This window comes from Mus musculus, chromosome 4, assembly GCF_000001635.26.
Source record: "Mus musculus strain C57BL/6J chromosome 4, GRCm38.p6 C57BL/6J".
Lineage (NCBI taxonomy): Eukaryota > Metazoa > Chordata > Mammalia > Rodentia > Muridae > Mus > Mus musculus.
Genome location: NC_000070.6, coordinates 87037131 through 87052064, shown reverse-complemented (window position 1 = coordinate 87052064; position 14934 = coordinate 87037131). Strand labels below are relative to the sequence as shown.

At 44.0% G+C, this 14934-nt stretch overlaps 1 protein-coding gene across 13 annotated transcripts in view; it reads left to right on the top strand.

Annotated features, from left to right (window-relative positions):
- The window catches only part of Slc24a2 (solute carrier family 24 (sodium/potassium/calcium exchanger), member 2), a 247529-nt gene that overhangs the window by 178588 nt on the left and 54007 nt on the right, over positions 1-14934 (top strand). For 7 of the 13 annotated variants that reach the window (XM_006538347.4, XM_006538345.3, XM_006538342.4 and 4 more), the window contains one exon: positions 2131-2181. The exons of the other annotated variants lie outside the window; for them this stretch is intronic. In XM_006538347.4, the coding sequence (XP_006538410.1) occupies positions 2131-2181 (51 nt within the window). The remainder of the gene's footprint in view (positions 1-2130; positions 2182-14934) is intronic. 13 annotated transcript variants of the gene reach the window in all.

The following is a 14934-nucleotide window of genomic DNA, read 5'->3' as shown; positions in this document are numbered from 1 at the left end:
ATCGGCTTGAGTCGATGCTATTCCCTTCAGCTTCCTCCTTCCACTGCTCGACTGGCTATTTACCTGTTGTTATGCAACTTTTCACTGCCTCACTCCCCATTGTTTGCCTTATTTTTTTTCCCATAAAGTGTGCTCCTGTTCTTGTTCCTGTGTACCATTCATCATGCAAGGAAGCAGCTCAGAAGTGATCTAGATATTGCCACAGTGCACGAATGTGTGTGAGGCTCGTTATATGTGAAGAGTTCCTACTCTGTGTCAACATAAAGTGGCAATTCAACAATGTGATTGTATTGATTATGCATTGCTCCAAGTAGAGATGAAGTTCAAAACAATAGCATCTACCACAGACAGATGTTTCACAGGTTGGGATCAAAACACGTGTGTGCATACAGAAAGGTCTGTGTCTGAAAGAAGATGGATCCACTAACAAGCCACAGTGATGTGTCAGCACTGTGCAGAACATGGTTGACAGCCAGCTTTGCAGACACATGGCCACCCATATCCCGTTTTCTGAGCAGATAATAGTGGATTCCAGCTGTTTATGCCTCTGCTTTACCTGGCAGAGGAAAGGGAGCCTACAAAAAAATCTATTTGTTGGCTGATAGAATTTATCAATTTACCAAGACCACACACACACACACATACCTATTTTGTAAAACCACTATGAACATATGATTAATATTTATGAAGTATGTGGATCATTTAAGACCTCTACTCCTCTGTAAACACACATACGTGCATAAACCAACTGTTCTTAAAAAACTACTTCACTAAAAGCAATACCTATAAATCACAAAAGAAAATATTTTTTAAATAAAATTAAACTTCTTATTGAAGCACCTGCATCTCTTGAAATGATTCTAACAAAGGCCAGGATAGATAAGATCCACAAGAACTTAAAGATGGGATGATCCCCCCCCCAAAGGTATAATTTTCTACTGGTGTATTTATATTAAAATAGCTTCAGATGAAATTAGACATGTGGAAAGGAATATATAGAGGAGAGAGTGTATAGTATACATACCCAACGCAGGATGTTTATCATCTGCTTTAAGCAGGTTCCTGCATCTCACACAGACTCATCAATTTCGAGTTGATTCACATGTGAGTTTTCAGCATCTGTTCAAGGCGATGGGCCATGGACATATCCTGTGGAGTCACAAGAGTGTCTCTGGAGTCTAATTAAATTCTTGAAGTTTATTGGGAGAATGTCATTATGACCATTTTTAATCAGCTTACAACACTGCTCAAAATTATGTGGGATTGTGAAAAGAACAAAAATCAAAGTTTCTGTTTTGAAACTAAAGTAAGAGACAGAAGAAATGCTTCCCTGTCTCCTCTCTCCCCTGACCCAGTCATCATGTCCTCAGTTAACACCAAATCCCTGCCTCCCCGTTATCTACAGTACAGACGGGTCCCCGGGTCATCTACACTCAGAAGCATGGAAACGGCTCCTCTACCTTGCTGTCTGCACCACAGCAGGCCATGCCTTTGTCCCTGGGTCGTCTCAGCCAGGTGGGCTCCCCCCGTGAAGATGCCTCACTGGTCTTTCCAGTGCTTGCAGTGCCTCTGGCACCTTGTCCCGCATCCTGCACACATGACACGCTAAAACATGAGCTCTTCAGGAATAGGAGAGTTTAAATTGGGCTGTTCATTCAGCATCTTTCCAGGTAGCCTCCTTGTTCTCTAACAGATGGTTCTGTTGAGGGCTGGAAAAGCCATGCGGTGACTTTTAGGCCACTTTACATAGCAAGTGTCTACAAGGATTCCTGCGTGTAGATGGCTGTTCTTGCTCAGTTCTTTCCTTCTGGAGTGTCACCTCTATAACAGTTGTGAGATTAGCAAAGGCCTGTGCTGAAGCACCTTTGCCAAGTATTCTGTTTTGTTGAGTGTTAAACTAACGTGCCCTATTCTGTAACACACAGCCCAGCCCACCCTCAGTTGAATAACATTTTTTCAGTGATTCTGAAGCCGTCTGCCACATGCCTCGTGTTTGCACATCTCCAGATAGTTACGATTGCCGAATCTGACAGTGTAACTCTGCATCTGATTGATTAAGAATGTGTAAAAGCGAAGTTCTTGCATTATAGCTCGTTCCTTATCTTTGTGTCTTTTACTGTGATGTTGTAGAACTTGGATCATATGGAAAACTAAAATATTATGACACAATGACTGAAGAAGGTAAGAATGATTTCAGAATTGTATGCCCCTGGCTTTTTTCTTTTCCTTCTTACATTTATGGTGTCTGTTGCTTGCCCATGTTTTAACCTCTTTATTTTCTTCTTTGCATGATCTCAGTAACATTGTGTGGTTTTTGGTTGGTTTGTTTGGTTTTGGTTTTGAGTTCTGCATTTTTGTCTAGTTTTTGCCATTGTGTTTAGTTGGAATTAGAGACGTGCAATACCATGGGTAATTTTGTTATTCCATTCAAACAGTCAAATCATCCCGATTATATAACACAGGCAGAGAAATGGTGTCCACAGTACAAGCACAAATCAACACCCACGTTCTCATAGGAACATACGAAAACATGTCCACCCAGCGCTCACCTGGGATGCCCTGCATTTCAGAGGAGGATTAAGTTTTGATGGATGTATTGTTTGTGTAAAAGCAACTAAATACCTAAAGTAGCATGTACACTTTAAACCAGCATAAAACCCAGTTCTCAAGCAGAGGGCAGTGGCCTGTGTCCTCAGACCCTACTATCGCTGCCAACTCAGACAAGAATCCTAATCTGATAGCCTAGAGCCACCATCACCAGACTTGTCTCTAGGAGGCTCCCACTCTGTCAGGTTGGATGAGTCACTTGAACAATTTCCTAAGTTGGAATTTATTCTTAAGTGTACTTACTCGTGGATTCCAGTCCCCATCTCAGAGAGCACCCTTGTCCCTGGCAGAATCACTTTTCATAATTATTTAATTCTGGAACAGAATTCATAGAAGAACAATTCGACATTTTTGAATTCTTGTAAAGGGACTTTGTCTCCTCACTCAGCTGTCATTCCACCCCACGCATGTCTCCACATTTTGAGGAATATGTAATATTTATTTTAAAAAATCATTTGGGGTTTATATATGATTCTTCCTCTGATACCAACATGCAACCAGAAGGTACCCTAGATGTCTTTCGACACAGGAAATTCCCAAGTGTGTTGCATATCTTGCGTTCAGCTTCCAGTATTTCTTAGCTGCGTTAGTTTACCAAAGATTTCCTAGTTGCTTTGCATGCACAAAGTAGATCATCTGACAGTCCTGAATAAGCCCATTCTCAGCCCCTTCCAGTTCTGGCTTCTGTATAAAACTGGGCCCTTCTATGTTGCTCTCCTGGGTTTCTGGTTAACCACTGCAGAGTTATTAAGTGGTCTGGCCACTAAGAAGATCTTCATCAGAGTCCTGTCAACAGCCGGAGAAATACAGGTTTTTGGTCAGTGCCCTTCCTCCAGGGAGTAGGTTGAAGGGAGCCCCCAGCCTGGCTGTCATTTGACTTCTGGCTTACGGAGAGGGTTTGTTGACTCTCACTCATCTCCATTCTGTCCCTTATAACACCCTGTCCATGACCTACCAGTCCCACCTCTCTCTTGTCTCCCTGTCACTTTATCAACCCTTTCTCTGTTTCTCTCCTTTCTCTTTATACAACTCTCTGAGCAGATGCTGTTATGCAGCTGCTCCTTTCTCTTTCCCTGCTACCCTAGATAAGATCATGTGGAGATAAAGGAAGGGTACTTGCAGTCTGATGATATTGCTTGCTAGTGATAGAGGTTGGGAGGAAGAAAACCAAACTCAAACTGTTGTCTGGACTAAGAACCAAGGATGGTCCTCAGGTCAGGAAGCTTGACCACTGGTGTCTTGGTGGCCTCATAGATCACTTTTAACCTCCATCATCATTCTAACTGCCCCTCCCTTCATTTATTTCCCAGTCACTGTCTTATTCTTGACTAAACACCCTTCCTCATTATGATAAGCAAACAATAACTGAAGCAGCAATCCATGACATATCCTCCTGTGATGTTACTGGTATGCTTCAACACCAAGGAAGGAAGGGAGGAGAGGAGGGAGCCATATTTAAAGCACTAAGAGACTTTTGACTTAGACTTCTCTACCAGGTGACTCTTGGTCCTTGGCTGTGCTGTCAGACACCACAGCCTACAGTGAATCATGCAGACAGTGAATCAGGTCTGCTGGGTTCTCAGGCTTCTTTGATCAGAGAAATCTTCCTTATGTGGATCTTCTTGTGGGACCATCCAGGAAATGCTACCTGCCATTAACCCTTCATGTGGAATTAGAACTTCTGAAAGAGTGGAGTCTTCCAAGCACATAGCAGTCCCTTTGCAGTACCAATGTAAATAAGATCATGGAATAGAGCTTCAACCCTCCAAGACCACACTTTTTGACAGGACAAGCCAAGTTTGGCTTGAATCTAGTTCTTGGATTCCATCAAAGAGACCCAAAGTCAACTTAGATCCCTCAGACCTGACAATAGACATTCTCAAAGGCTTCTCACCTCTCACTTTAAAATAATAATCATAACTGTGATTTATGACCCTCCATGCTGTGCAATGTAAGGGAGTGTAATAAAGATGGAGGCATCTGGGGCAATAACTATCAGTCACTACCTTTGGGAAATACTCTGCTCCATTTAAGCAGTTTTACAGTTTGAGCACTATGACTAGCCCTCCAGTGAGGCTTTATTATGTCGGCTCATATGATGAGTCATTATTTGTAACTATTTACAGGGATTCTCTGGGCATGATGTCAGATCAGCTACTTGCAGCAAATCCTTTTCATCCTCTTTAAAAGGATCAAATGGAAAGATGCATTATACATACCATCTCATCTCTAGAGAAGAATGGAATAGGGACTTTTAAATACTGTCCTACACATAGTTGGCACATTATTTTGGGTACCTTCTTGTGCTAGGCGTCCTAGTAGGCACTCTGAGGAAACATGGCTGAAAAGAAGTCGGTCTGTTCCCATGAAGCTTGCAAACAAGAGGAAGTGGTAACAGAGAGAGACTGAGGCACCAGGAAGAAAACAGTAAAGACTGGAGAAGTTCAGAAGATGGTGTAGAAAAGATGTCTGCCAGTGGGGAAGGGAGAGGATTTTTATGAAGAAGGGAGTCTTTGAATGAGCCTTCACAGGTTAGTAGACAGGGATAAACTAGATAAGGAAGATGGCAAAAACCAACTGACTGGACTGAGAGAAAATTAAAGGGGGAGGCCACTCCAGCACAGAGAGGTGTCCGAATGCAGGCCTGTAGGCTTTGTAAACTTTGTTGTCCACCCAGTACCATGGTCACATGAGGAGGCTGTAATGGCACTAGGAGAAATCAAGGCTCATAGAAGTATCTTAGTACTTAAAGACACTGAAGTTCAGATGAGCAAAGTGATCCATCTGGGAATACAGAGACAGCAAGTGATGATGGGGAGGGGGGAGAAGGGGGAAATTCAACTCAGTACAGTCACACCAAAGCTCTGACTTGTGCTCTGGGGAGCACACCCATACTGGTTCTCCTCTACCTCTGTTTTGGGTTGTCTCTGCAATAAAGTACTGAAACAGATGCAACAGCCCAAGCCATCTCTTCATCATCATAAGGATGGATGTGATGCCAGGAAGGATCAGGAGCAAGAAAGACAATCTGCTTTGAGAGCTTCTGCAGAGTGGGAAACATGAGATTTGGAGGCTGTTAAGACATTAAACCCGTAGAAAGCAGCAGAGCCGTCCATCTCTCAGCCTTAGAAACCTAGAGCAGGCAAAGACCCAGCCTCACCCCACTCAAACACTGCTTCTGTAGTTTTACCCCGTTCCCAAGATGATAAACTGTCTAACCAGTGGGTCCCCTTAATAATAACTGCACAGGAATTATTTTACAGATATAAGATGTTAGTGAGCTTTCCTTTTCCCAGGGACTGCATTTGCTTTTGGAACAACACACTTAGTGAAATTCTAAAAACAAATGTATAAAAGCTAGTTCAAAGACAGTGAGATGGCTCAGCAGGTAAAGGCACTTGCTGCCAAGTCTGATGTCTCTAGTCAATCCCCAGGACCCATGTGGTGGAAAGAGAGAAACAGTTCCTATAGATTGTCCTCTGATCTCTAGATACACGTGTAGCACAAGCTCCTGCCCCTCTCCAAAGAAACAAATGTACAAAAGAAAAAGTTATCTCAACCTATTTCTTCTAGATGACCTACTCTTCCCATGCCCAGTTTATGTAGTAGATTTAAAGCAAAGGCTGTGTGCCTAAGTAGTCATTTTTGCTCTATGGAGATCAGCATTTTATAGAGACAGGTAGGTAGCTGGACAGTTACTTTGACTGACATCATTGAAAGCTATGATCTGTAGCCAAAGCTGCCCGCATCATAGTGTCCTGAAATGGCTGCCATTCAACAAAACCTTTTGCAGAAGAAAAGATTTAAGCCCCCCCCCCAATCATTCATTGATCATTAGCATAAATAAAAGTAAGGTAAAAAACGTTGTGAAGGTGAGAACAAAACTTATTAAGACCTTTCCTGGATGGAATTAATCCTGTTTCATGGCAACCAACAGCCCCTCTATGTCACCAAGAAACTATTAATATTGTGCATGAATCATGGGGTCCTAAACTAGATACATGGCTAGATTTTTTAAAAATAACACATTGTTTCAAAGAAACAAAAGCACCCAGCACTCACACCTCCCTCCAGCCATCCAGTGTTCTCTTCCAAAGATAGGTGGGTTTTGGAATGCTGTTCAGCAGTGTTCTCCATTGCCCAGGATACATCCTGTAAAACCATAGGAATAAAACAAGTTTGTGAGCTGCCCGTTGCCTTTCCTGTACATTTTAATCATTGCTTGAATATGTATGGCTATGTCGTACACACTGGTATTATCAGATAGGGTTGACTCAACAATAAATCGAAATTAACAATGTCTTGAACAGGTAGAGGTTCATATTTTCTCTCAAGTGTAGGACCTGGAAGATATGGTTGTCCTACAATAATTTAAAACCCAGGATCCTTCTACCTGAGTTCAGCACCCTAAGGACTCCTCATGGTCCAAGATGTCTGCTGCTGACATCCCAGGATCACATCCATAGTCGGAGACGGTGAAAAGGTCAAAATGATTCCATACTCAGATAATCACAGCCCCTCCCCCTCAGATAGTCACAGCCCCACCCCACCTCCAGATTGTCACAACCCCATTTCCCAGATAGTCTCAGCCCCTCCCCCTCAGATAGTCACAGCCCCTCCCCCACAGATATTTTCTTTATGATTTTAAGGGAGCTTCTCTGAAAGTCCTTTCAATAAAACTTAAAGATTTTAATTCTCATCCACTGATCTTTCCATCATCACTCCTAACTATAAACCTAGCATTACACAGGCAAGCCTTGCCACGTGGTTAGTTTCAAGACAGACTGGAAATGTAGAAGGGAAAAAAAAAAACACTTGGTAAATTACTGCCCCTAATAATTAAGTAGTAAGTCATTAGGAAATGAAAATGGAAGAGGCGCTGATGGGCACCTTGAAGTCTCATGACAGGGAGATCTCACTTTCAGAAACCTGTGTGTGGGTGAGGAAGGCAGAGATAGAGGCAGTGTGTGAGACCTCAAGAGCTCATTGTAACTTTGGGAGTCCCAGGAGACAGCCAAGCAGAGACCCTGAGAAGGCTTTATAAAAAGCTGAGCTTGGGTGGGGGGAGGGATAAGCTTGGCAGAGCTGTTGCACAGAGCTCTAGATGTAAATTTGAAAGTCATACATATATCCTTTGTGGTAACACAACTGGATGCTAATATGTCACTTATAGATGGGAAGAGATGGCAGCTGATTGAGCTTTGGTGACTCTGAAGCTGTGAATCCACAAAGAAAGAGGAGGCCCAAGTAGGAAAGCCACAGGGTGAAGAAGATGCCCCAGAGATCAAGGGAAGATCACATTCCAAAGGGGACAGCTAACAGATGAGAGTAGCAATGAGTAGGCCATGAGAGCAGGAAATTACTGTGCACTTCCCAGTTTGGGAGGTTGTGGTGTGTCATCATGATGGGCTCTAGAGATAGCTTTAAGACACTGGATAAGTGACTGAGGCGAAACAGGCTTCAAATGTGTGGGTTGCGGCAGTAAGGGACTAAGGATGGCAAGGCTCTCCTGTGTGGCGTTGCCATGTTCCTAGGGTTGGCAGCAGAATGACTAATAGAGAAAACCATGATGGGAAGGGTTAAAACCTTCAGAGAGGGTAAAAGGAAGAGTTAGGTAGGGCTTTGGGGTATAGAATTGGTGGGGTTACTGGGTGAGGGAGATGTTCTAACAGCACATCTGTTGTTTCAAAGAGGAGAGGTTGTTTCAAAGGCTACAGATGAAGGGGGAGCCGTCCATACATAATGTCCTAGTTGGAAGAAAGAAAATAAAAGTTGCAGAGAAGAAGTCAAGGACGGCAGAGGTCTGCCGCCTTCAGATCCGGGAGGTTGAATCAGGTTAGGAACAGTCAAGGCCGTCTGGAGATGTGGGTCAGGATGCTGGTGGGCGATGCAGACATCTGACTGGGAGGAAAGGATGTTGTTGATATGTAGGAACAGCCTAATGGTTCTCACCTTTCTTGGAATGAGTCCATGGGCCATCTGTCATGGAAAGCAGTGTCTGTCTTGTCAGAAGGGAGAACTTCAGGTCCCTTGGGGATCAGATGGTGGTAGTGTCTCGACTACGGAAAGAAACCAGCCTTCCTCGGTTCAGAGAGAAATTTCAACCCAGCCTAGGAAAGCTTTTCTCCTCAGACATCTCCATAGGCAGCGTGGCCTTGCTTAGGAAGGACAAGCCTCCTTCTCTGGAGAGGCGTGATCAGATGTTAAACATCTCTCATTCCTATCCACAACTGTCCCTTAGGAAGTATGACATCATTCGATGGCTTGCCGTCCACTCCAGCCTCCCAATACCTGGCCTGGTAGCTGGTTAAGCAGGTGGCTCCTGGGTCACACACCGAAAGGGGAAACCCTAAATATTGTTTGGTCCAGTTCACAAGTGGCACCGCAGCTCCGAGACCTTTGAAAGAACAGGTGGTATGTCCCCTTTTTATTACCAACCCAAGCATTGACCAGAGTATCACAAGTTAATTTTAAATTAATTAAAGCTACTTTTTATTAAAGAAAAACATTGCATGCACACAAAAGTAAAAAGGAGGCACTCCTTAAGGAAAGACAACGAAGTGTCCTTTGTCCTCTATAATCTCCCTAACAGTGGGTCTCACCCTTCCTAATACTGCGACCCCTTAATGCAGTTCCTTGTGGTGACCCACCCCACAAAGTAACTTTGCTACTGTCATGAATCAGTATGCAATACAGATACAATGCAAGTATCTGTGTTTTCTGGTGGTCTCAGGTGACCTCTGTGAAAGGGTCCATCAGCCACAAAGGGGTTGGGACCCTCAGGTTGAGAACCTATAGTGTAGATACATACATCTAATACAAATATCTAAAAACGGAAATGCCTGGTCAAAGAGTATGCACACATATCTCCCATTCTGAAAGACACATCCAAAGTCCTCTCCATTACGGCCTCACCAATTTCTGTTCCTATTTGCAGTACCTGGGAGAGCCTCAAAGGCAGGACTTAAATAAGCCCTTTGAAGAAAGATGTTCCCTGACTCCATGGCAAAGCAGATAGATGGTGTCATACCTTCTGCCTACTTGTTTTAGAGACCTGGGTTTGTCTTTTTTGTTTTTTTGGTTTTTTTTTTTTTCAGCAGAGCTGAGTTAAAGACAGGGTACAGTAGCAGTTGAAGTGATTGCCCTCTCAAAATTGAGGGACAAGGCTGTTCCTCCTACACAAGATATCCAATTCCAGAGCCCTGACACCCTCACAGAAAGCCAGGGAAGCCGTGAAGGAGGACGGATCTCCACTGTGCATAGGCACCATTGCCCCTTCTACTGTGCAGTGAAAGAGGTGGGAGCCCCACTTTGCACAAATGCCATGATGTTTCCTACTTTTCAGTGACTGAGCAGGAACCCTACTGTACACTGACACCATGGCCCTTCCTGCCATCCAGTGAGGAAGGCTGCAACCTCACTGCCCAGGCACCATTTCCCTCCCTGTCTTCCCGTGACCAAGGCAGGAGTCCATTCACAGACACCATTTCCAGTACTGTGTTATGTTTCGTTCATTCAATTCATGGTTAAATTCATCCAGTCCGATTTTTCATGGCCAGAGAATTTTTGAGGTATTTGAACAGATGCTTTCTGGAAAGTTGGGCTTCATCCAGAAAACAAATATCTGAACGCACCATGACTTCTTCAGGGATGTATTCTGGCAAGTGTCTCCCTGGGACTGGATCTTAAGAAGACAGACAGCAAATGTGCCTAACCAAACTAAGCAGCTAGTTCCGGGCACTGGGTCTGTCAGAGAGAGCAGCCCCAACCCTGTGGGCAGAGCTGTCATCCTCCTGAAGACTGGGACCAGGGAGTTCTTCCTGTGAGAATACATCTGCTGCTCAAATGCATTGCATCTTATTTTCCTGATCTAAACTGTCAGCAGTAAAAGCAGAAAGATCAGACTTGGCAAGCTCAGGCTGATTTTGCCACACTGCATATGTAGAAGGTGTTAAATGGCAGCAGAAGGCAAATTGTGGATGCTTCACCCTGTCTGTTCCTGACATCCCTCGATCTCACGAGGTTAGGTTGCCTCGTCTTCATCAGTCAAACCGAAATACTGATATTCTACATTAGTCTTCCCCCAGCACACATACAGCTTTGTGTGTGTGTGTGTGTGTGCGTGTGCGTGTGTGTGTGCGTGTGCGTGTGCATGTGTGTGTGGAGTGTGAGTGTGAAAAGACTGAAAAGAGGGTCTGGAAAGACGGCTCGGCACTTAAGAGCACTAGCTGCTCTTCCAGAGGACTAATGTTCAATTCCCAGGTGGCTTGCTGCCATCAGTAACTCAAGTCCCAGGGGACCCGACACCCAGGGGATCCTCTGGCTTTAGTGAGCACCAGACACACATACATGGTGTACAGACAAACAAGCAGGTAAAATGCATGTGCTCATAAAATAAATAAATGAGAAGGCAGGGAGAGAGGAAGAGACAGAGAGCGGGAGGGAGGGAGGGAGGGAGGGAGGGAGGGAGGGAGGGAGGGAGGGAGGAAGGAAGGAAGGAAGGAAGGAAGGAAGGAAGGAAGGAAGGAAGGAAGGAAGGAAGGAGGCATGTTCACTTAAGGGTGGTGAGTTTCTCTTATGATTAACTCTAAGATGAACAGAATTGTCTAATTTCAATCATGGGCCTCTCTGCCTTGAGTTAAGGAGTTCAGGCTGAGCTGGCATTTCTGCTGCAAACCCACAAGATTTGCAGGTACCAAACTGCAGTGTGAAGTAAAGAGAATGAAAAACAAACAAATACACACAAAAAACAAACAAACAAATAAACCTAGGAGTTCAAAGTACTTCTTTTACACAAGAAATCCAGATGACAACAGATTATACCAAAGGGGGGGAAAAAAGACACAAAATAGTGACCTCTGCCAATTAAGTTTTAGCAAATCTAGTGCCTTTAGTTTTACATCAAGATAAATAATCGGGTAATATGCTACCTCATCAGCAGACAGAGGTCTTTGTTAGTTTCTGGGTTTTACAACCAGTTTGCAGAGACACATTCCAGGTCCAAGCGTTAATGAGCTGCCTGGGACCTAGCCTTGCCACCTGATAGGAAATACTTGGTTTAAGTTCTGGAAGTCTCTGGGTATGCCGGCTACTTTATCAGTAGTGTCTACTTATCCATTAATCTCTTAGCTCACTCCAAGGACCTGGGGATGGAAACCAAGAGAGACCTTAAAGCTCCCAACTGCAGACCACCGAGCTTAGAAAGCCAAACCTAAGAATCCTGACTCTTAGGCTTCGCTGAGTCCTCTTTGTCTGGGAGCTGGGAAAATGGTCACAGAATAAAGTTCCTAAAACAGAGCAAGCTCCCTGCTAGGCCTTGCTGGGAGTCCCAGTTGTCCTGAAACACTGCCTTAAAGACTTGCTACAACGTTTTGGCTTGTATACTTCACATTCCCCCCTGAATTTCATTAGATACCACTTTTCAAAGATGATCACATAATCTGTATGACCACATAATCTGTTAGTGCAACTGAACTTTGGAAATCTACCAAAAGTGTGAAGTGAAGCAGTCCCCTAAGGCTTCTGCCATGTCCCTTTGGGCTTTCCCTCTTTCTTACCCACTCACAAAAGTCAACTTGGAATTGAGTTTGAAAGAACAACCCACACTCCTCCCCACCAACTCTTCTCTGTTGTTTATAGTAATGGTGCCACATCCACCAATCCCAGTGCTAGAGCAAGCCTAGTGTTGGGGGACAGATACAGCAATCCCACGCTCGATGCCCGAATGCTAGCTAGGGAGATTCAAAAAATGCCTTGAAGAGTCTCTGATGAACACCCCTAATAGGACAGATGTGTTGTCTTTGAAGAAAGAGATCTCTGAAGGCTATGATGTCTAAGGTGGGATTTGGAAGAGTAAGAGAAACCATTTAGTGTGGAGCACTGGGAGCCTCGTGGGCAATGAATAGAAATGAAGGAGACAGTATGGAAGTTGGAATCCAGTGAAGATGCTAGAGCTGACACCAGCCAAGGAGGCCTAGCTCGAAAGGTAGCATCAAAGATGGGCATTGATGGGTGTTAGCCTTGGAGAGAGAGCTAGATGCCCCCTGGGGACAGGAAACTATAGTGTGGGCGGCAGCAGCAGCAGCTTGCACAGGTAGAAGAGCAGATTGCTAGGAAGGAGGATAATGCTTGAAATTTGGAGCATTTGAGTCTGTCAGAGACACTCCTGACTGGAGGTGTCAGTCTTGTGAAAAGCAGAGTCTGAGCTTTGGGATTTGTGGACACCAAGGGTAGCAAGTAGCTGGTTCCTCGGAAGAAGAGAGGAACAAGGGGCCAGGAGGAACTCTGAGGGTTACTGATATTTGAAAAGTTCCCTAGGGGTTGTGAAAAATTAAAATGATTTTGAGGATGAGATAAAGGAAGCCAAATGCTATGGAGAAATCAGGTCATGAGTAGGCAAATAAATAAATAAATAAATAAAACCAAAGGCAGGTTCCCCAGAACAATGCTGTCACACACGGGGTGCTGAGGTAAGGCCAGCATAACCAGATTTTTCAAGTAGGGTGCCTGCAAGGGAAAGGTGAGAGGCCAGGGCCAGCAAAGTCAAAGGCCCCAAGGGGACCTTGAACCTGAGAGAAGACACAAAGACTGAAGATTGAATATGATACAACATCTATGAGAGGGAAGTCTGTAGACTGGAAATGTTAAAAGCAAAAATGACAGCATTTAAATACCAACATTTGTAAAGTGTTGAAAATATTTCAGTATGTTTACAAAAGTGTGCTCATTCTCCTCATGATGAGACAACCAGCTCTGGGCTGTAACATAATAAACTCACACTGACCAGATGTACGCCTTCTCATCCATTACAGCTCTACTCGGATGATCAGACCTAGAAATGTAATGACACTCCAATTATGTTGGCCGCTTCTACTATGAAGTTTACTCACAATTAACTAATGACAGTTTTCAACTGTAATTTAATTTCATTAATATCAATGTAGCATAATAAATAAATGGCATAATAAATTCATGATGATTCTCAGAATGAGAAATAATTTGGAAGCTGTATTTCAAAATCAGATTTAGGGGTGAATAAAAATCCTATGTTTTGTTTAAGATAAAATTATCTTTAAAGTTTTTAAAAGTATCAAACATTTTTCTTTAAAGAATAAAAAGAAAGCCAGTCCCTATTTAAAAATTATTGTTTCACAGAGATTGTAAAACAACCCATTTGTCCATCCTCCCTGCTAGGTAACTTCTGTGCCAAGGAGCCTTTTCATTTTAGTTCCCTGAGCTCACACACATACACACACATACACACACCACATACACATACACACAGAGAGAGCACACACACATACCACACACACACACACACACACACACACCAGCCATCAGGAAGAGCTCTATAGTTATAGTGGGAATCTAAAATGTTTGGGAATAATCTAGGTTGTGAATGATTCAGAGGCAACAGACAAACCTACCGAACTCTACTGGAATCAGAGCTCAGCATTGCTTAAGATTTCCAAGACTACCTGAGCCTTTGGGGAGAGGTTCATCGCAGTTTGCATCTGATGAGCCTGGCGTTGTGGATTTTAACCACTGAGCCATCTCTCCATCCCACAAGCCTGGCATTACTGGGGAATAGATGGCTGGGAGATGGCCCCTCCTCAGTGAAGTCTACCCTCTAGTGGTAAAAATGGGTATGTTGCCAGGAAACTTAACTGTACAGGACAAGTGTCATGAGACCAATGACTCTGAAAAATCGGGATGAGTGCCAACAGTTCAGGTTAGCGCCTCATAAGTGAGGGGCCACACAGTAAAGAAGGAGCAGAACTCAGCCTCTGTCCCAGGTTTCCACAGCACCACCCAATCCTATTCTTCCATCCCAAAGACTCTTTTGGGGAGCTGGCCCCAGAAATTCACCAACAAGGGAACAAATGGTCTAGCCGCGCTGCCTTTCATGTCTGGGCTATAAGTACTCATTCTACCCCAGTTGCTGTCTATGTAGCGATAAAAGGTTCTCAACTTGGGCGAGCTCAGTTCCACCATAGCCGTAAGCTGGGAAGGTTCCGTGAGAACTGAGTTTAGGTTACAGCCGCTAGGAAGAAAGTTTAGCATTATCTGTTTGCCTCAAGATGAGTGCCACAAGGTCTGTTGAGCTCTACTGGGTGCTGAAAATGCAGCAAGAGGGGACAACAGTGAAAAGCCCTGCTGGCACCCAGCTTTTCTGCCAGTAGAAAATAACACATAAGCAACACAAATAATGATAATGATTACATCATTATATATAATGATAATTTCCTGCTTCCAAGGAAATAAGCTGGGGGTAGGGAACGCTAGAGAGGAGCTGCTCGGGGAAGGCAGGACAAGATCACGGCAGTT